This window comes from Trichoderma citrinoviride (genome assembly GCF_003025115.1).
Source record: "Trichoderma citrinoviride strain TUCIM 6016 unplaced genomic scaffold BBK36scaffold_13, whole genome shotgun sequence".
NCBI classification, from domain to species: Eukaryota; Fungi; Ascomycota; class Sordariomycetes; order Hypocreales; family Hypocreaceae; genus Trichoderma; species Trichoderma citrinoviride.
In genome coordinates, this window is record NW_020194721.1 from 225298 (window position 1) to 243878 (window position 18581).

An 18581-nucleotide genomic window follows, 5' to 3' on the forward strand; every position below is an offset into this window, starting at 1 on the left:
TTCATAGACATCAGCCATGTCCAACCCCAAACAACTCCATCTCACGGCCTTCATGCGCCCCGTGAGTCTGCACACCGGCGCCTGGCGATATCCCGGCTCCTACGCCGACGCAAACTTCAACCTTGCCCACCTCAAGTCCTTCATACAGAAGCTCGAGGCCGCCAAGTTCGACGCCTTCTTCATGGCCGACCACCTCGCCGTCCTCAACATGCCCATCGAGGCCCTTCGGCGCAGCCAGACAACCACCTCCTTCGAGCCCTTCACCCTGCTCTCCGCCCTCTCCCAGGTCACGGAGAAGATTGGTCTCGCGGCCACCGCATCCACGACATATGACGAGCCCTATCACATTGCTCGGCGATTCGCCTCGCTGGACCACCTCAGCAACGGCCGGGCAGCCTGGAACATCGTCACGACGGCCAACCCGGACAGCGCCAAGAACTTTGGCCGCGACGAACACATGGACCACTCGGACCGGTACAAGCGCGCCAGGGAGTTCTACGACGTCGTCACCGGCCTCTGGGATTCCTTCGCCGACGACGCCTTCATCAGGGACCAGGAGTCGGGCATCTTCCTCGACCCGGCCAAGATGCACACGCTCAACCACGTCGGCGACGAGCTCAAGGTCAAGGGGCCCCTGAACATTGCCCGCCCCGTCCAGGGATGGCCCGTCATCGTGCAGGCCGGGCAGTCCGATCCGGGACGGCAGCTCGCCGGCGAGACGGCCGAGGTCGTCTTCTGCTCGCCGGGCAACATTGATGCCGCGAAGGCTCTATACGCCGACATCAAGGGCCGGGCCGAGGCCGCCGGCCGAAAGAGGGAGCACATCAACATCCTGCCCGCCGCGCTCGTCATCATCGGCGACACGATCCAGGAGGCGAAGGAGAAGCGTCTCAAGCTGGACAGCCTCGTCCACTACGAGAGCTCCATCGCCAGTCTGTCCATCTCTCTCGGAGCGGACGCCTCCAAGTTTGATCCCGACGGACCTCTTCCCACGGACCTGCCCGAGACCAACGCCAGCAAGACGGGCCGCGAGGCTGTTCTGCGGCTCGCAAAAGAAGAAGGCCTGACAGTGAGACAACTGGCCCAGCGATTCGGCGGATATGCCGGTTTCGCGTTTGTGGGAACGGTGCAGAGCATCGCCGACGAGTGGGAGAAGTGGCTCAAGGAGGAAGCCAGCGATGGCTTCACCGTCTGCTTCCCGTATCTGCCGCAGGGGCTGGATGATGTCGTGGAGAAGCTTGTGCCGGAGCTGCAGCGTCGGGGGATTTTCCGCAAGGACTACACGGGGACGACGCTGAGAGAGCACTTTGGGTTGCCGAGGCCGGAGAATCAGTTCTTTCCCAAGGCTGAAAGCACTTAGATGACTGGATGCGTATGGCTACATGACAAGCATGGTGATTACATGCATTCAGGCACACTTATATACACTAATATTGTTCATTCATGCATATTCTCATTACCATGTACAGACAAAGCTGTTAGCCAGATATATACAGTGCCATTCATCTCATCATCTCACGCTCAGCACCTCAAGCCTTGGGCAGGATCCAAGTCGTCACCGACGAACCGGGGACACGAGCGTTCCACGTCTGGCTCTCCGACTCCGTGCCAACCTGCACCCAGATGTCGTGGTTGTACCTGTTCTGGATGACCACCGTGCGGGTGCCATCCGGGTTGATTGTGCCCACAGCCTCCATGCCCGTGTTATCAGGGAACAAGAAGCTGCCCGTGCCGTCGACGACAACGGCCCCCTTGGGGATATACCTGCTGAACTGGCCCATCATGTAGTAGTCAATCTCCTTCTTGTAGCTGCTTCCATCAGGAGAAACAGTAACGAGACCGGTGCACTGGTGGCAGTTGCCGCCTCCGGACAGCGCAGGGCCACCGCCGGTGAAGGAGCCCATCGTCCAGGCAATGATGCCGTTGGCCCAGTTCTGCAGGGGGAACATGTTGAAGCTGGAGCTGTGAATCCAGTCGGTGGTTCCGACGGACGTCCAGCACTCGGTCATGTACTGCTCCTTGTTGGGGAACTCGTTGTGAAACTGCGTGAGGGGCGTCCAGTTGTTGGGGTTGTTGCCGGCGTAGCAGTGCCAAGCAGCGGCCTGAACATACTGACTGGCCATGTTCATGACGGTCTGGGGGTAGGAGTAGACGTCTGTCAACCGGTGTTAGTGCTGTATCACGATATTCCAGTCCGCTTCATCCAACAACGTCGGAGTAGCCAGAGCAGAAAAGACAACATCAATACTCACCCTGGTTGTGATCCCAAGCCCAGATCTGCGTGCTCAAGCCCGCATTCCTCAAAGCAGGGCCAACCTTGTCCCGAATCAAAGCCCCCGACTCGTCCTGCTGGATCAGCATCGTCGGCATGTCATCCTTGTTGTTGAGCGGCTCGTTCTGCAGCGTAATGGCATCAATGTGAGCACCACCACTCTCGTACGCCTTCAGATACTTGACAAAGTACTGCGCGTACGCATCCTCGTACGCGTGGTTGAGCTTGTTGTTGGCCGTGCCGCCACCAATCAGCGAGCCCTTGACCTTCATCCATCCAGGAGGCGACCACGGCGATCCCAGAATGGTCAGGTTGGACTGCAGCCGGCGCATGTTCGCCAGCATGCTAATCATGGCATTGCCGCGATCTCCAAGACCAAAGCTGTTGAGCCCGGTATCGACCTTGCCGCCAGCGTCGTCATACGTATACGCCGGATCCGCGGAAAGATCCGAGCTGGCCACCGTGTGCCGCAGCAGGTTGAAGTTGAGGCCCGCGGGCGTCATCAGCTCGTTGAGCAGCTGCGTGCGCAGGCTGGCGTTGAGCTTGGTGAAGGCGGTGACGGTGGCGTCGGTGACGGCCGCGCCGAAGCCCTTGACCGTCTGCTTCCGGCCCGTCTTCTCCTTGATGGTGAACTTCCAGTTGTCGATGCCCGGGTTGGCGGCGTTGAGGACGGGGGCCTGGACGGGGGTGAACTGGTTCTTGGAGTCGGCGGTGGACGCGAACGAGGAGGCGGCGGCGTTGGCGCCGCCAACCGCCGCGATGGTGGTGAGGACGGAGATGAAGAGCATCTTGGATGTGGATTCAGCCCGGGTGAGAGTGGGATGGAGAAGAGCAGAAGCCTGGTTGAAAGAAGGGGGATCGACGTCTCCTTATACATGTACTCACCTGTACGGACACAAACTCTCCATGATGAAGTCCCATAGCGGTCTCCCCACGTATACCCCAGCCATCAATACCACCTCACTTAGACATCTTCAATAAGCTTAGTCGCAAGCCTCCGCTCAGCTGCACTGCTCCGCAACCACTTGCCACGCAAGAGAGGAGTCTCGAACCACGTCCAGGCACAAGACATCCCCGAGCTGCCCAAACAAGGCCAGGGCAAGTCAATCGGCCCTATCCCCATCACTCCGGCTTCCGTTTGCCGCTTGAGAGACTGGCCGATCCATGCCGTAAGGGGGGTAGTCTGCAGATGACGATCGTTGAGCGCATCAAGAACACGGCCGCCGCCATCCAAGCTCTTCCACGTCAGGCTTTACCGTAGTCATCAGCATTCTGCGTTGATCGAGTCAATTTCTACGGTTATGCAGGTGTAACAGCTAATACACTAGAAGGAAATTGAACTAAATCAGTCTCAGCAACAAGCTCTTCACGATCAGGAGCAGCTCATCCTGACCGCAACACTCACCGTGTAAGACCGCGATTCATGCTCCTCATCCCCCAGCATCACTTGTAGTTCAACCAGTCCCACAGCACCCAGACAAGGCCTCATCACTCCCCAAGAAGCAAACGGAGAAGGCCACGCCAAGACGATATCCCGGGACGTGGCTTTGCCAAGAGACCATCGAATCGTGTTCCCTAAACAACTTGCCTAATTGGGCCATGGAGAGAATGGGACTCGAAGGGGGGGGGGGGGGGGTGAGAACACGATAGTAGTCCGCTCCTCTCAGTAGGGAGTCTGGATAAATGCTTACAAGCACGCGTGCTTGAGTGATCGGACTTTTGTATTCATCCGTTGTCCTGTAGTCAGCCAAGTTTACTCTTAGATTCACGCGATAACATTCACTGTTTTCCACTTCTACCTTGCTGTCCCACAACCTGCCCACAACTATACCATTTCTCCCTCTACTGTATACTCGTATTTCCCTTCAAGAGCACAGCTACATTCCAGGGCTTCAATCAACCTCAACAAGTTATCTTGTCCATGCACCCAAGCGGACACATCCGCCTCACCTCCCCATCTCCACCCCGCCCTCTCCTCCCCCACGCCGCTTCAACACTCGGTTCCAGTCACGAAGATGCCTGAACCATGACAGAGAACGAGGCAATACCATAAGCGGATTTTTTTCCTTTCCGGATCCGACATGCTCCCCGTCCACCAATCCGCTGACAAGACGCAATGGCTCAACTACACGTCGAGCTAGAAAGTTGCCGAGCCCCCTTGTCTAGTGCAGATTTAAGCGTCCAAACAAGCATACAACAAGCATAATCCCACACTTGTCTTTCTATGTAGTACCTGGCAAGCCTGGATTACAACCATAGAATCCTCCCTCTTATTGTAGCCAAAGCAACCACATGTATAATGCTCCTACCTTTTCAGGCTTTCTCATGCCTACTATAATATGCAGTATCATTAAGCCAACTATAATCTCCCTCACCCAATCCTCATCAACTTCATAAGCCTCCTCTGAGTATAGAAATCCGGGCCCATTCTCGTACCCAAGCAAACTCTAACATCACAACAAACATGACCTTCTCTTTTCGGCTCCCTCCCCAACTCCACATCCTGTCAAAACTCCACAAATCATCGTTAGAGGCCCCTTTCAACCGTGAAATGCCGAGACTCCCCTAGTTCGAAGGCTACCTACGTGTACATACACAATGAGTTCGTGTCTATTACCAAAGTCGGGGAAGTCCAACCGGGGCCATTACAAGAAGTTGTGTTAACCTTTCGTAAACCATCTAGTATCAAGTTCTCCGAGTCAGCAACCAACTCAAGCCTCTACTTGTAGTTCTGTACTTTCTGGGAAACTCCTAATGCATTGTCCGCACATTGGCCTTCATCCACAGCCCATTGATCCCTCCAACGCAAGTCAGAAGCTGTTGAGTAATATATTCGACAAGCCATCATCGCCAGCTTACTCCCCCCTTCCCTTGTGGTTCCCCACGAATTTCTCGGCCAAGCTTACCACTAACAGCTAGCCAAGAGCTACATTCTCTCAGTGTGCATCAAGGATCAAGGTTGAAACCCGAGGCTCTGGATTGAAGAGTCTTTCTATAATTGACGTCTCTTGGTAAGCAAGAAGAATATCGTTCCTCCGTCCGTCTGGTGGTCAATCGTTACCCAATCGTCGTGCAGCACTACCGTAAGTCCCGGCACCCACTCCCTTGAGATCTACCTAAATGGCCATGTTTTCGAGATGGTCTGAGAGGCCAAACATCAGCCAAGGGCGATTGACTGCGTCCTCCAACGCATAGCATGTCCTATTATAACATCATCATACGTTGCGTACTTCCCTCTTCGCCATCATCTTCCCAATACTCGGCCAAACGGAAGTGGTCGGCAAAGACATTCCAGGCCATTGAAAACAAGCTCAGTGTGCTCCGTAAATCAGAGGCTGTCGGGGAAAGGACCGAATCCTCAGAGCATGCCGCTTAGTGCGATGCACCCCAGAATACTGCAGCGAGACAGGCCATGGCAGACAGCCCTGCGGCGCTGGGCCGAGATTCGGCTGGCTCGCATCCGTGTTCTGCAAGGCCGGTCGGGTTGCTCCGCATCTGATAACTCAAGCTGCCAGTTGCAGCCTCACGGTGTGTGTCCTCGTACACTGGCCCGCCAAGCTCCTTACCAACTTGGAAAAGGTGCGGCTCGGGATAGACAGCGCATCGAGCTGCCTCAACCCTCCGAGCAAGTGGAACGTTGCGCCCTGGCAAGGGGCAACCATCTTCCGAGATGCATCATCACACTCGGAAGAGATGTCGCACCTTGTGCCAAGCGCGGCAGCTGTCCCGGTTGGTCATTGACCAGTTATCGCCTTGCTTCTACAGCTTCTAGACAATCGTATGCAAGGCTGCTCTAGCCATTTGAGCCATATCGCGAAGCCTTGCATATTGTCAAGCTCGCGACTCGTGTTGCATTGCTCAAAGAGCAGGTCCAAAAAGGTCGTTGGCAGCCTCCAATTTCCTCCGCTTCGGATCCCTCGCCTCCACAGCATCCCCAAAGACGGCCCCATCGCTTGGTGGTGTCGGCTTCTTGACTTTTGTCGTAGCTTGCTCGCGTCGTGCTCGTTGGAGGGCCACCAAATCAGCTCTGTCCGTATCTCTGCACTTTTGCAGCTTCTTCCGAAGGGGCTTCAGGGACTTGACCAGCTCGGGCTGCCTGATATTAGCTTGCGGTGACCTCAAGAAGCAAATTGGGCTGATTCAAGCTTACCGTCTCCCAGTACTCCTTCATCCGCTGAGGAGGCTCCTTTTCCAGCATGTCGCGACAGCTCTCGATGGTCTTGATAATCTTGTCTCGCATCTCCGCATGAGACGACACATGCTGGCTATCCTCGTCCCCAGGCTGAGCCGCGGGGATCAGTATATCCACCAGCTCCTTGTCCACCATCAGCAGAGCGGCCATCATGATTTGACTCGGCGTGTAGTGAAAGTAGGCGTCCGTCAGCAGAGGACTGAACTTGAGAATCTCTCGGGCCAGCGCGTGAGCCTTGGCCACTCTGCCCTCCTGCTCCGGCAGCTGCCTCCTGAGCTCCAGAATAGCTCCCTCCAGCGCCCTAAACGGATGCCGCACGTCGAACGCGAACCGGATGCCCTGGCAGAGCAGGAACTCACCCGCCAGGATCTGCTCGCTCGTCGTGTTAGGGAACATCTCCGCCAGCTTAGCCAGCCGAATATAGTAGCCCTCGGCCTTGCACCCGAAGAACAGCGACGTCTTGAGCAGCTCGGTCGGGGGGTAGGTCATGACCGAGTTGGTGATGTAGAAACGGCGGAAGAAGACGGCGGCGGTGGATCGAATCTCGGTCGGCAGCTCGCAGAACTGCGCGGCGCGAATCAGCTCCGTGGTGAAGAACTGCACCAGCATCGTCTCCTCGGCGGGCGTCAGAAACTCGGGCTGGGCGTCGGCTGCGAATCGCGGCGAGATTTGCTGCTTCGCGAGGTCGTTGGTCTTGACGCGAAGCTCCCGCAGGCTGGTTGGCGAAAAGGACCAGAGCCGGAATTGGCTAGATTGCCGGTATCTCTCGTCCTCGGTCGTCATCTTGGCGGGCGATGCAGAGGAGTGAGAAAGAGAAGAGAGGAGGAATGCGTGGTAGATTTGGAGGAGAGAAAGAAGGGGAGGAAGAATGACGCCGAAGATCAAAGCTTCGAGAATCGCACGTGCAGTACAGTGCTTGGTGGAGATTATTTCATACTGTACGCCGAGGAGCTTCTGCCACTGCTGAGCTACCTGTTTCTCAGTGCAAATAATATCACAGGAACAAGGCAATTCTCGAATACGCTATTCGTGTCAATTCTGCTCAAAGACCAGCTTGAAAATGCACCACTCCAGCTCTATACGTATATGTCAAACACAATGCTGTCAACCTCCATTCTAGAGGATTCCTCTCCCCAAAACCAATCTGATGCATCTCAAACAATGACGCTACTAATAAAACCCATCCGTATCCAGTCAAGGACATATAAACCACTCCCGTCATATCATTTCGTTAAAGATGTTTCGAGACCAAGAACGACAAAAACAGCAACGCCCCCTGGCTTTGACCCTTTTATAATCTCTTCCTTTTTCTTCCTTTTCAAAGGCCTCGCTCATGTCCTCCACCCCGGGACTTAGTATCCCGGAGTCGACATCTTCCTGGGAATAGGAGGGGGCGGAGGCTTCTTGGCCCGGTTGACGGGGGGAGGCGGTGCCTTCTTGGTCTCTGTCGCCTGGGGGTTCACGTGGAAGCTGCCGTAGCTGGTTGCAGGGCTGACACTACGCTCGCCCCAGCTGGGGGTGTTATCCCCGCTGTACATGGAGTTGTCGTCAAAGATGTCTTCTCCTCTGCTTTCGGCAACGCTGGGCGGCGGCATTCTAGTAAACGAGTTGGACGCAGCTCTCGCGCGGATTACGGGCGGGTTCCTGGTATCAAAGGTCGCCGATCTCGTCATGGGCGGCCTAGTTGACGCTGGCGGAGGCGGAGGAGGCGGCGGCTCTCGGGTCGACATGGTGCGGGCGAGTCTGGCGACGGGTGGTGAGGCCGCGCCCTCGTATTCCTCATTGATGATGGTGTGTCGAACGGCCTGTCCGGCGGGCTGTGACCGGATGGACATGTTGGAGTAGATGCGCTCCAGGTCTGGCCCCTGTGAAGACGCATAGCAGGACTCTGCGCCTGTCGCCCACGACTTTCGGATCCGGCGCAGCTCGTTGGCGGCTCGCTCGTGGTATTCCAGCTCGGCATCGAGAAACGAGGTCAGGGCAGCGGTCGTGTCCTGCTCTGCCTCTCGAATGTCCTGCATGCGCTGGTAAACGTCTTCGGTGCTATCGTCAAACTTGGTCTTATTGACGCGCATCTCTTCCTCGAGACGGATGTCGTCCTTTTTCGCCTTTTGCATCTTGCCCATGGTGGCATCGTAGGCGAGTCGGCGGTTTTCGAGCTTCTTGCGAGCAGCCTATTTAGGTGTAAGCAAGCAATTGAGTGAAGTCATAGCTTAAAAGTCATACCTGGTATTCCTTCATCATGCCAAGGTTCTGCTCGATATGCTGCTGCCAGGTGGCGTTGGCACAGTCCAGGTAGGTGGTCTGGAGCTCGGCGAGCTGCTCGTTGGCATTGCCCATGGCAGCAAGACGGCGACTGTATTCGGTATCGGGCAGCTCTGCCGCGTGGGCGGACATGGTACGGCCAAGGTGAGCCAGAGGCATGCTGCGGCTGCGGTCCTCGAGAGCGTCGCAATGGCGGCTGAGCCATCTGGTGTAGATGGCCATGGATTTCTGCAGACGCTCCATGCCTGTATACTCGGTCAGTGGATGCCAATTGAAATGCATAGGATCGGTAAAGACGCGCCTTCGTGTCGGATATCCATCTCTGCCTCGAGTACTCTGAACTCATCTGTATGAGTCGCCTTGGCCTCGGCGCCCATCTTCTCGCCAGCCCACTGCATGGCGCGGTCGATTTTGCGTGTAAAGTTCATGATGTCGCCGGTCGATTTGGTCCAGGTATGAAGAGATTCCCAACGACAGAGAATCGAGATAGAGACAAAGGTGTCACCAGTAGAAGCTAAGGGAAAATTGGCAAAATTGAAGAAGCAATGAAAGACCACGAGCAATAGAAGAGAACAGCACGTGAGCTCGAAACCGCTGCTTATCCTCCTCGTCCACGCGTTGTTTGTACCAACAGCAGCGGGATGGATTGGACCGGTCCCTGGCTAAATGCTGGCACCTATTCCGAAGACAGACAAAGGCAACGTATGGTCCTGAATCTGGCCCCAGTCCGGCGTGTCTAGTGCTTGCCCGAGAACGGAGTGTGTGGAGTGTTGATGGGTTCGATGGGATCGGATGTTCAAGATGGGGAAGCAGAGCGTCGTGTTGGAGAGGGCCAGCCCACGTTGGAGAGCAAAACGAAGGTGTTTAAACGAGCGAGAGGGAGAGAAAAGACAGCGAGTGATCAACGAGAGACCGTCAGTCAGCTTCAAGTTGTAAGAGGCTGGAAGAGCGCGAAAGTCGTAAAAAGCGAAGGGAACGAGCGAGAAGGACTTTGTTGAGGTGGCGGGAAAAGCACTTTTGTGTCTGGCAGTGACCTTCCACCTTCCTTTCTTCCATTCCCCCAATCGAAGGCGTCATGCCCGTCTGCGGTCCACGCCTGCGACACTCGCCAGGGGGGCCGCCTAGCGCCGTCGGCCCCTGTAACGGGCTCTGCGCGGGCTGCCCATTGGCCGGTTCCAGTGGTGTGGCTGCCCCGGAGCGTCGCCTCTCTCAGGGGCTTCAGTGCGGTTCCATCTCTGCCCGGGGCTTCTGGGCCGCTCTGGGGCTGCCCTACCCGCTCAAGCCGCTACGAGATTGGACGAGGGTGGCCGCGCTGGAGAAGAAGCCCCAACCACCACGAGGGCGAGTGGCGAGTGGATGGGCAAGATCAGAGCGTGTTGCGCGTCCATTGTGTGCTGATACGAGTCGCGGACAAGAATACGAGGTGCTCTATCGAAAGTATATTGACGAGAATTCATGGCTCGCGGAGATGCGTGGACGATTACGATAGATGAACTGCATGTTATGGTTATACGGTACAAGTAGATATCATATACTGGTTTCAAGCCTTCAGCCAGTATTAGACACAACACGAAGCTTCAAAACCTCGTATCTGAGATCTTCAGCGATCATCCCAATGACATGCACCAACCGACCGGGCCCTCTCCTATTTATCCTCCCTCACCTGTGACACGACACTGCCTCGACGATCTAAGCCTGATCTACAGACGAAATGTGCCGTCTAATTGCAGTACATATGCAATCGCTGCTGATGTTTCTTTGTACTGTATAATATGCTCACGCGCGCAGTCACTCATGTCGTTTTCGGCGCAATCTCGCTGCCGGCCAGAATAGGACAGAGACAAAGTGCTTCAGGTGCGGCAGCAACTGATGGCGACGCCGAAAGCCTCACGTTTGACGTTTGTGCAGCTGCCGGAGAGCCGTGCCGTTGCCGTTGCTGGTGGCCTTTCCGTTGCTCCAAACGACATGGAGGCTGGACATTTACCAGGTTTCTTTTACAGTGTCGACGGATATTACGCGTGTTCTGCTGCATGGATGGAGGTAAAGGCACCCTTCAGCTGTCGATGTGCATCGCATCGCATCGCTTCGCGGCAGGAACAGCACGATTTCACATGCACATGGCCATCGTCCATGTACATGCTATGTACTCACGCATGCACACATACAGCTCAACTTCATCACGAGTCGATCAATTTCACGACGATGAACCCTTTTCCAGAAGCCCATCAATTCCCTGACCCCAGCCCGATTCGGTGCTGGAGCAGTGCCCCAAATATGCGGGTACACGCAGAAAAGGAGCATGTTTCACGTCTCTTTCGAAACGGCCCCAAAACCGGCCGGAAAGCGGCACCTTGAAGACAGACGTTTGGTCATGGGCCATGTTGTCGGAAACATGGCTTCTGGTTGTCTTGCCCACATTATTAACCAGTCATTCGGTCCTGGCAAGTTTTACTTGAGTTCATCTATTAATAGGTAACCAGGGCATGGAGACTCTGCATCGTGACTTACCTTATCATAGTATCAGAATGTTGTTTTACAACTGGAAGCTTTGTTAATTGCAAGTATGCGGCTCTCCGTACCTTACCTACATGTACTCATACAGGTACCACATGCACGTACGTAACATGAAGTCAACTTATGCGACAACGGTGACTTATTGGGTGTTAGCAGCAGTCACTCCCGATACCTTGATTCTACCATTTCTCGTCTTGATTTCGAATCTACAACAGCCAAACACATATTGGCCTATGAACATGAAGCAACCAATATGAACAAAGGTGGCTTGCGAGGCCGCCAACTCTCCAGTCTCCATCTCTGCCTACCTTACCTGCACATTCCCCGCATCTCATCCTTCGCTCCCCAACTCGCAACTCACCACTTCAAACAGAAACAAACTTGAACACACCATCCTGCAGGCAACCAGAACAAAGCAAACATGTTTCTACCATTTACGGAAACGGCGTGCCATCATCCTACCCCAAACAAGGTTCGCGTAGCAATCGCTCACACCAGCCCACTCGGAGCCTTGCTTCAATTCTCTTAGCGCAGAGACGAGCGTCCCTTTGAAGCTTATCGAGGCTTTCTTGTTCTTATCCATGTACCAAAAGACGTCACGCTTGGAGGCTACACGGAGGCCTCAAGGCAGACTCGCCGGCTAACATGGCGTATTCCTTCCAACGTTCTTGCATCCAGTTAGCACGCCTGTTCATATATTCACAGGCCAATGGTGACGTGATGAGCTGCGTAACGTGAGGCCGTAGCTCGACTCCCCAAAAGATAGATATCAAGCTCCTCAAGACCTCTCGCCTCAACTTCCCATCTTTCATCATCAATCCCACACACAAACTCCATCAAAATGAGCTCCCAGCACCCTCCGTACCCACCGCAGCCGCCGTACGGAAACCAGTTCCCGCAGGGCTTCCCGAACCCGAACCCGCCCTGGTACGGCTACGGCTCGCCTCCGCCGCAGCATCAAGGCCAGCAATATCCCGGCGGGCCTCCTCCTCCGTCTCAATCCCCTCAGCCTCCGCCTGGACAGTATCAGTACCCCCCGTCAGCTGGACCGCAATATCAGGGCCATCCATCTCCTCCGCCCGGCCAGCAGCCTCCGTACGGCCAGCAGTATCCGCAGCCGTACAGCCAGCCGCCCGGATACCCTCAGCCAGGATATCCTCAGCAGCAATACGGCGGTCCAGCACAGGTAAGATGAACTGACCCGTCTCATCATTCATCATCATCGACCAACTCACACGTAATTCACAGCAGCCACCTCCCCAGCAATGGCAACAACAACAACAACAACAACAACAACAACAACAACAACAACAACAACAACAACAGCCTGGCTATCCCCCAACTCAACCCCCGGGCCAGCAGCAGCACCCATACTACGGCGCCCCCGTACCGTCAACACCCGCCTCTCCAGGCTACGACGTCTCCCAGCGCAATCCCATGCAACGCATCGACACCTCCGCCGACATCGAAGTCCTCCGCAAGGCAATGAAGGGCATGGGCTGCGACGAGCGCGCCCTCGTCCGCGTCTTCGCTAGCCCAAAGTACCAGCACCCCCTCGCCATGCAGCAGCTGCGGGACGACTACGACGCCCGCTTCGTACGCGACCTAGATGGCGACATCAAGGGCGAGACAAAGGGCGAGTTTGAGGACGTCCTGCTAGCTCTGCTCAGGGGCCCCCTCGCCCACGATGTCTTCACGCTCGTCAAGGCCCTCGACCGAGCGGGCACCGATGAAGATGCCCTCATGGATGTGCTTTTGTGCCGCTCCAACGCCGACATCAGCGCCATCGTCGCCGAGTTCAGGCACGTCACTGGCAGGAACCTGATCGACGTGATCAAGGACGACGTCGACACCAATCTCTTCCGACTCTACAGCATGGTCCTGTCCGCGACCCGCGCCGAAGACGCCGTGCCGGTTGTACCCGCGGACGTCGAGGCCAAGGTCACCGAGCTGCAGCGCGCAACGGAGGGCACCGTCGGCGCAAACACCGTGGCCGTGGCCCAGATCCTCACGAGTGCGAATGCCGCCCAACTGCGCGCCATGAGCGCCGCCTACCAGAACAAGTACCATCGCAGTCTGCAGGATGTCATTGAGCGGGAGTTCAGGGGGGACATGGAAGATGCGCTGTTGCGGATCCTGACGTCTGCTACGGGGGACAGCGGCAAGGTGGATGTGGATTGGCTGAGGGCGCCGCTGATGAAGACGATGAAGAAGCATAGTCTCTTCATCTACCGGGCTCTGCGGCTGTATTGGGGGGACAGGGCGAGATTGCAGGCTGCTCAGATGGCGCATCAGCGGTATTACCATAAGACGCTGGGGGCGCAGCTGAAGGAGTTGCTGAGCGGCGATTATGAGCAGCTGATGATTGCGTTGATTGGAGAGAAGTAGCCACGGTGATTTCCACAATGTCAGTAATAGTTTGCGCGAATGATGAGAATGACTTTATGTTGTATTGACTCAAACCTCACATCTCTCTCGGTGGGCTTATACGTCGACCTTGTTGATCTTGCCCGTCTTGACGTCGTAAATGTACCCCGTGATAGGCACATCCAGAACCGCCGGATGCTTCCTCAGCAGCTCAACATCCGTCTTGACGCTCTCCTGAAGATCCTTGATCGTCAAGAACGCGACATGGCTCACATCCTCCCCAGTGTTCTTCTTGACGGCCTCACGGAACTCGTCCTCCTTAATAATCAGCATGCCACAGTCCGTCTACACATCGCAACTTCAGTCAGTTTCCATCAAACAGCATGGAAAGAGGATGAGGAAAAAACGGGATTCATACGTGGTGAATGACGACGATTTCACGCGTTCCCAGAGCCTGTTGCGAGATAATCACAGAGCGCAAAGCCTCGGCCGCGCGGCCGCCGGCGTTGCGGCAGACGTGGGCGTGGCCCTCTTCCAAGCCGAGGAACTTGGCCGGGTCCAGACGGGCGTCCATGCAGGTCAGAACGAAGACCTTTCTTTTTTTTCATCATTTGTTAGCAAAACAAGGTCAAGATAACACATGAGCAAGAGATGGAGGGACCGGATGGGACGCACCGGCCGGGAGGCATGGGCAAGTGGCCCTTGTCGAAAGTAGCAGCATACTGCTGGTTGGCGAGTTCAAATTCGCTGGCAACGGTCATTGTGAATGATTCGGGTTCTGTGAAAGAAGAATACGAGTATTAAGAAGACGAAGAATAAGGGGATTAAATAAAGTGCAATGTCTGAGAACTCTGGTGGTTCGGGTTATGCCTCAACAAAGGGGTTTATATCTGTCGTCTCACAGATCAAACACGTTCGGACAAGAGACAACATCATCTCAGTTACAAAGCAATACCACCCCCACTTACTCTGTACACCCACTTACAACGCCTTTCATAGCTTCAACCAGAGCTCCTCCACCATTCTCTATCAGAAAGTCGCCATCCATCCAGAATCTGTCGCCATGCACCTTCAGTGCGGGGAAGCCTCTTGCTCTCGTCGGGAACGAGCCAGTCAGTCAGACTTGGGGGGCGCCACATTGTCAAGAAGAGGGCAGTAGTCGGCGATCAAGCGGGATAACTATCAAGCCCGACAACTGTCAAGCCCGATCAAGTAAGACATGGAGATGTCGCCCGGTTCCGGAGAAGAGGCTGCGACGGGCCGGAAGAGATAATTAAAGCCGTGTGGTATCGACGGCCGAGAGCCCGGGGTTTTGGGTCGGTAGCATGGGGGCAGACGGGCATTGTGCATGTAGACAAGGGGCCGAATTGGGGGACTGGAGGAGCAGCTCGAGAGGAGCGTCCAATGGTGGTGTTCCGGAGAGTGGAATAGCATTGCTGGTTCGCGACGAATTTCAGCTACTTTCTAAGCATGGTGTGTGTTTAGTCAACATGAAGGGGGTTGATGTCGGTCAAAACGTGTCACGGCGATGCTTCACCTCGGCGATGTTCGCAAAGTACTGCTGCAAGGAGAGTCAGTTGACGTGGAGCTGTGTCGAGTCCAGGATGGAGCTCCTGGCTGGCAAGGCATTGCTTCTTCAGCAAGCTTGGGAAAGTAGGCGCATTAGGTCAATAAGCTATGATTCTGGTTTCGCAGAGTCTTTCCGTTAGCGTGAAGCTCGGTGTTGCGAGATACAGGGTGAATCAATGCGATGCAGATTGGCAGGGTAACGGAGCAAAAACTGGATGATAGTTCCCAAATTCTGCTTGATGTCAAACATGATCCTGTGGAAGAGACTGGAGGCTCGAATTGGTTCGAATTGGTCAGCAGATGCCGGATGATGTTGCATGAGCTGATCGTCAGGTGTCTGGTACAAGTAATAACACGAGCATCTTCTCGTCCTTGTCGAGCTCATGTCCCGTTTCGGCAAGTAAAGGCGAAATTGAATTTGATGAGCTAAGCAGACAGCTGTGCTGATGACAGACGTGGCTGTGCAGCCCATTGTTTGCTCTCACCAGCCATATCAACGAGCCACATGACGACATCAGTGAGCATTTGGAATACGAGTTACATTGCACCGGTTCATGTCTTGACGCTTCCAGCGGCTTCGGGGCATTTCCCAGTGATTACAGGCGCGGGACGCAGCATTACAGTGGCTGCAGCAGCTGAGCATTGCCCATCTCGGGCACTGGGGCCGACGGCGATGCCGCTTTTGCTATTGAAGATTAGAAATGAAGCTGAAGCTGAATATTCCACACGTCGCTGCAATAAACTGTCATGTCGCTGCGACAAAACAATTGCTTAGCAATGCTCTTTCAACCCAAAAGCTTCTCATAACTGTCTATATATTCCCATTGAGTCTCTTCTCCTTCAATCATCTCCATTCAATTCAAGCTTCAACCAACAAACAAGAACAACCAAGACAAACGTGCCCTGCGGCATATTGCGGATCATTGCGGCCCGCACTCGAACCCCGCCACTTCCATACCAGTTCAACAATTGCACCATCGCAAACAAGCTCCCTGACGACCGAACGTCTCCGATCCATCCATACCTCTTCTCTCTCGTCTTGACTCTTCTCATCTACTGAATCAAGTCTCCAACTCTTCAGAAAACAACCCTTCAAAAAACAACTTTTCAAGTTTAAACTCTCAACAACATCAAAACCAACACACAACCCTCCAAAATGGGCGGCAACATCCACCACATTGAATCCTCGGAGCAGCTCGACGCCCTCCTCGCCTCCACCACCTACGTCGCCGTCGACTTCTACGCCGACTGGTGCCCGCCCTGCAAGGCCATCGCCCCCATCTACGAAAACCTCGCCGGCAAGCACTCCGTCGACAAGTACCTCGCCTTTGCAAAGGTCAACGTCGACCACGTCCAGGACGTCGCCGCCCGATACGGAATCACCGCCATGCCCACCTTTCTCTTCTTCAAGGAGGGCCAGCAGGTTGCCGTCAACGGCAAGAACATGATCCAGGGCGCCGATCCCAAGAGCCTGGGTGCTGCAGTTGACAAGCTGAGCGGGCTGGCGCAGAAGAGGGTCGAGGAGGCCAATGCCGCGTCTGCTTAAGAGACCAACACTCTTCTCATACGACGGACGATAAAATGGGACGTGTATATGGAGTATAGATGGGGGAAATATATTTGCAAATCTGGGCGCACGGGGAAACTACATCACGGCAAAAGGCAGAGCGGCTTTCTCGCACTTTAGAGTTAGGATATTGATTCACACGGTTAATTCAGCGTATTGCGTGGAGTATTCTCTTTCCGGTGATGACTCGTCTAGACGTGAATTGTACTCTTGCTATGGCAAGCAGCTGTGTCCAGGGTTATAGTATATCGTTTGGCATACCTATGCCATACCCTATATCGCCCTCAAAATAACAACTTTCCTCCCACCACATGCATCGCAACCTAGTCCTCTATCGTCGAACGCTGAGATCAACCACTTTTCTCCTCGCCTCCAAGCAATCTAGATCTCCGTGGACTTTGAAAGTGAGCTCACATCCTCGGACGAGCAACAGATCATCCCCAAGCCCTGCATGCATCAGCCCACATGCATCAGCCCCCTTGCCTAACAGGTCCCAAGCCAGCCGCATGCCACGATGCTCCTTTCTCCTCGCATCCCTCCAATGGCATTCCACAAAGCCATGCAGGTGTAGGTCAAATCAAATAAGCTTATCCTATCCGCAGACAAATTACGTAGTCTGTACAACCCTTTCGCATCCGCTATACGTAAAAGGGTACGAAAAGCATGAGCCCTGCGTCAGAGAAGCAAGGGAGGTATCTCAAGCAGTTATACGAAGTACTATTCCAGCCAGAGACACTTGGCATAGGCTTTGCAAAAGGACTTGACCAAACACCATGTTTCACCATTGGGATTGTGTATACTACTACGAGCTGCCCTACTTACACGGCGGGGGAAGCTGAATGGCAAATGTCTCCGTACTTTGTGATTCTCATCCAGTAAGACGGTACATGTGTCTTCCTAGTCGCATACAGAGCACATGTAAGAGCTTTCAGCTCTGCTGCTGGGGAATCTGTGTGACACACTCGAGGCGGTGTCGTGGAATGCTGACCTGTCTCGGATGGTCGCAGTGCAACTTGATATGCAATATGCACGATTCTCTCCGGCTGTTGGACGCGGATGATCGGGTGTCGATAGCCTGCATATGTTCTCCCGTGTAAGAGGATACGCCAACAGAAGGTATATAAGACCTGAGGTTGTCTTGGTTCCAATGCCCTCACCGTCTCTACATCTCAACAAGAGCAAGATCAACGAAAGGATCATCATCATCTCAGCACTATTCTACACTCCAAACACCATCATCAAGATGCTCCTCCAAGCCATCCTCCTCACTCTCACAATCCCCCTCACCCTCGCCCAATCCGACATCGACCGCCCCTGCGGCTTCAAAATGGCCCCCTGCCCCTTCGACATGAAGTGCGTCCCCGACAACCCCCGCTGCCCTCATCCCAGCCGCTGCCCGGGCCACTGCGAGTTCAAGAACAAGTACGACCAGTGCGGCGGCTTCACGCCCCGGCCGCACAACTGCCGCAACGGGTTCCAGTGCCAGGACGATCCCCGCCTGCCGCCCAACTGCGGCATGGCGTGCGATGCCCCGGGGATTTGCGTTCCCAAGGAGACTCATTTCTGTGGAGGGTTTATAGGGTTGGCTTGTCCTAGGGGGTTGTACTGCTATGATGCGCTGGACGAATGTGATCCGGAGAATGGGGGTGCGGATTGTGGAGGAATATGTTTGTAGAGTGAGCGATTGAGTCTTGAAACCATGGCTTGAGGCTGCTTATGAAGCTGTATTGGCCATTAAATGAAGGAGTCTGATACATACAATGGTGGAAGGGATCTTATATGACCTTTTTCACTCAGCCTTTGCCCACGACGGTGATTGTAGACTTACATCGAGA

The 18581-nt window shown here is 54.8% G+C and overlaps 8 protein-coding genes across 8 annotated transcripts; 4 read left to right on the top strand and 4 right to left on the bottom strand.

Moving 5' to 3' along the window:
• Positions 1-16: 16 nt before the first annotated feature.
• Positions 17-1360, top strand: BBK36DRAFT_1143810 (Nitrilotriacetate monooxygenase component A/pristinamycin IIA synthase subunit A; the record flags this gene model as incomplete). The annotated part of the gene is made up of 1 exon (XM_024893624.1): positions 17-1360. One exon carries the CDS (start codon positions 17-19, stop codon positions 1358-1360), a length of 1344 nt encoding a protein of 447 aa, XP_024746633.1.
• A 169-nt stretch (positions 1361-1529) lies between these two features.
• On the bottom strand, positions 1530-3060 carry BBK36DRAFT_1126724 (glycoside hydrolase family 30 protein; the record flags this gene model as incomplete). The annotated part of the gene is made up of 2 exons (XM_024891405.1): positions 1530-2155; positions 2253-3060. The coding sequence occupies 2 exons, from the start codon at positions 3058-3060 to the stop codon at positions 1530-1532; spliced, it is 1434 nt and encodes a 477-aa protein (XP_024746634.1).
• A 3070-nt stretch (positions 3061-6130) lies between these two features.
• Positions 6131-7247, bottom strand: BBK36DRAFT_1126435 (cyclin-like protein; the record flags this gene model as incomplete). Its single annotated transcript, XM_024891379.1, has 2 exons — positions 6131-6364; positions 6423-7247. The coding sequence occupies 2 exons, from the start codon at positions 7245-7247 to the stop codon at positions 6131-6133; spliced, it is 1059 nt and encodes a 352-aa protein (XP_024746635.1).
• A 569-nt stretch (positions 7248-7816) lies between these two features.
• Positions 7817-9157, bottom strand: BBK36DRAFT_145187 (BAR-domain-containing protein; the record flags this gene model as incomplete). Its single annotated transcript, XM_024897521.1, has 3 exons — positions 7817-8638; positions 8691-8974; positions 9031-9157. 3 exons carry the CDS (start codon positions 9155-9157, stop codon positions 7817-7819), a joined length of 1233 nt encoding a protein of 410 aa, XP_024746636.1.
• A 2731-nt stretch (positions 9158-11888) lies between these two features.
• Positions 11889-13631, top strand: BBK36DRAFT_1171560 (Annexin; the record flags this gene model as incomplete). Its single annotated transcript, XM_024895586.1, has 3 exons — positions 11889-11972; positions 12145-12429; positions 12570-13631. 3 exons carry the CDS (start codon positions 11889-11891, stop codon positions 13629-13631), a joined length of 1431 nt encoding a protein of 476 aa, XP_024746637.1.
• Positions 13632-13727: 96 nt separating this feature from the next.
• BBK36DRAFT_67760 (carbonic anhydrase) lies at positions 13728-14371 on the bottom strand (the record flags this gene model as incomplete). The annotated part of the gene is made up of 3 exons (XM_024898492.1): positions 13728-13955; positions 14029-14206; positions 14286-14371. The coding sequence occupies 3 exons, from the start codon at positions 14369-14371 to the stop codon at positions 13728-13730; spliced, it is 492 nt and encodes a 163-aa protein (XP_024746638.1).
• A 1964-nt stretch (positions 14372-16335) lies between these two features.
• On the top strand, positions 16336-16725 carry BBK36DRAFT_1181598 (thioredoxin-like protein; the record flags this gene model as incomplete). The annotated part of the gene is made up of 1 exon (XM_024896256.1): positions 16336-16725. One exon carries the CDS (start codon positions 16336-16338, stop codon positions 16723-16725), a length of 390 nt encoding a protein of 129 aa, XP_024746639.1.
• Positions 16726-17989: 1264 nt separating this feature from the next.
• On the top strand, positions 17990-18421 carry BBK36DRAFT_1171563 (hypothetical protein; the record flags this gene model as incomplete). Its single annotated transcript, XM_024895587.1, has 1 exon — positions 17990-18421. The coding sequence occupies one exon, from the start codon at positions 17990-17992 to the stop codon at positions 18419-18421; it is 432 nt and encodes a 143-aa protein (XP_024746640.1).
• Positions 18422-18581: the final 160 nt, after the last annotated feature.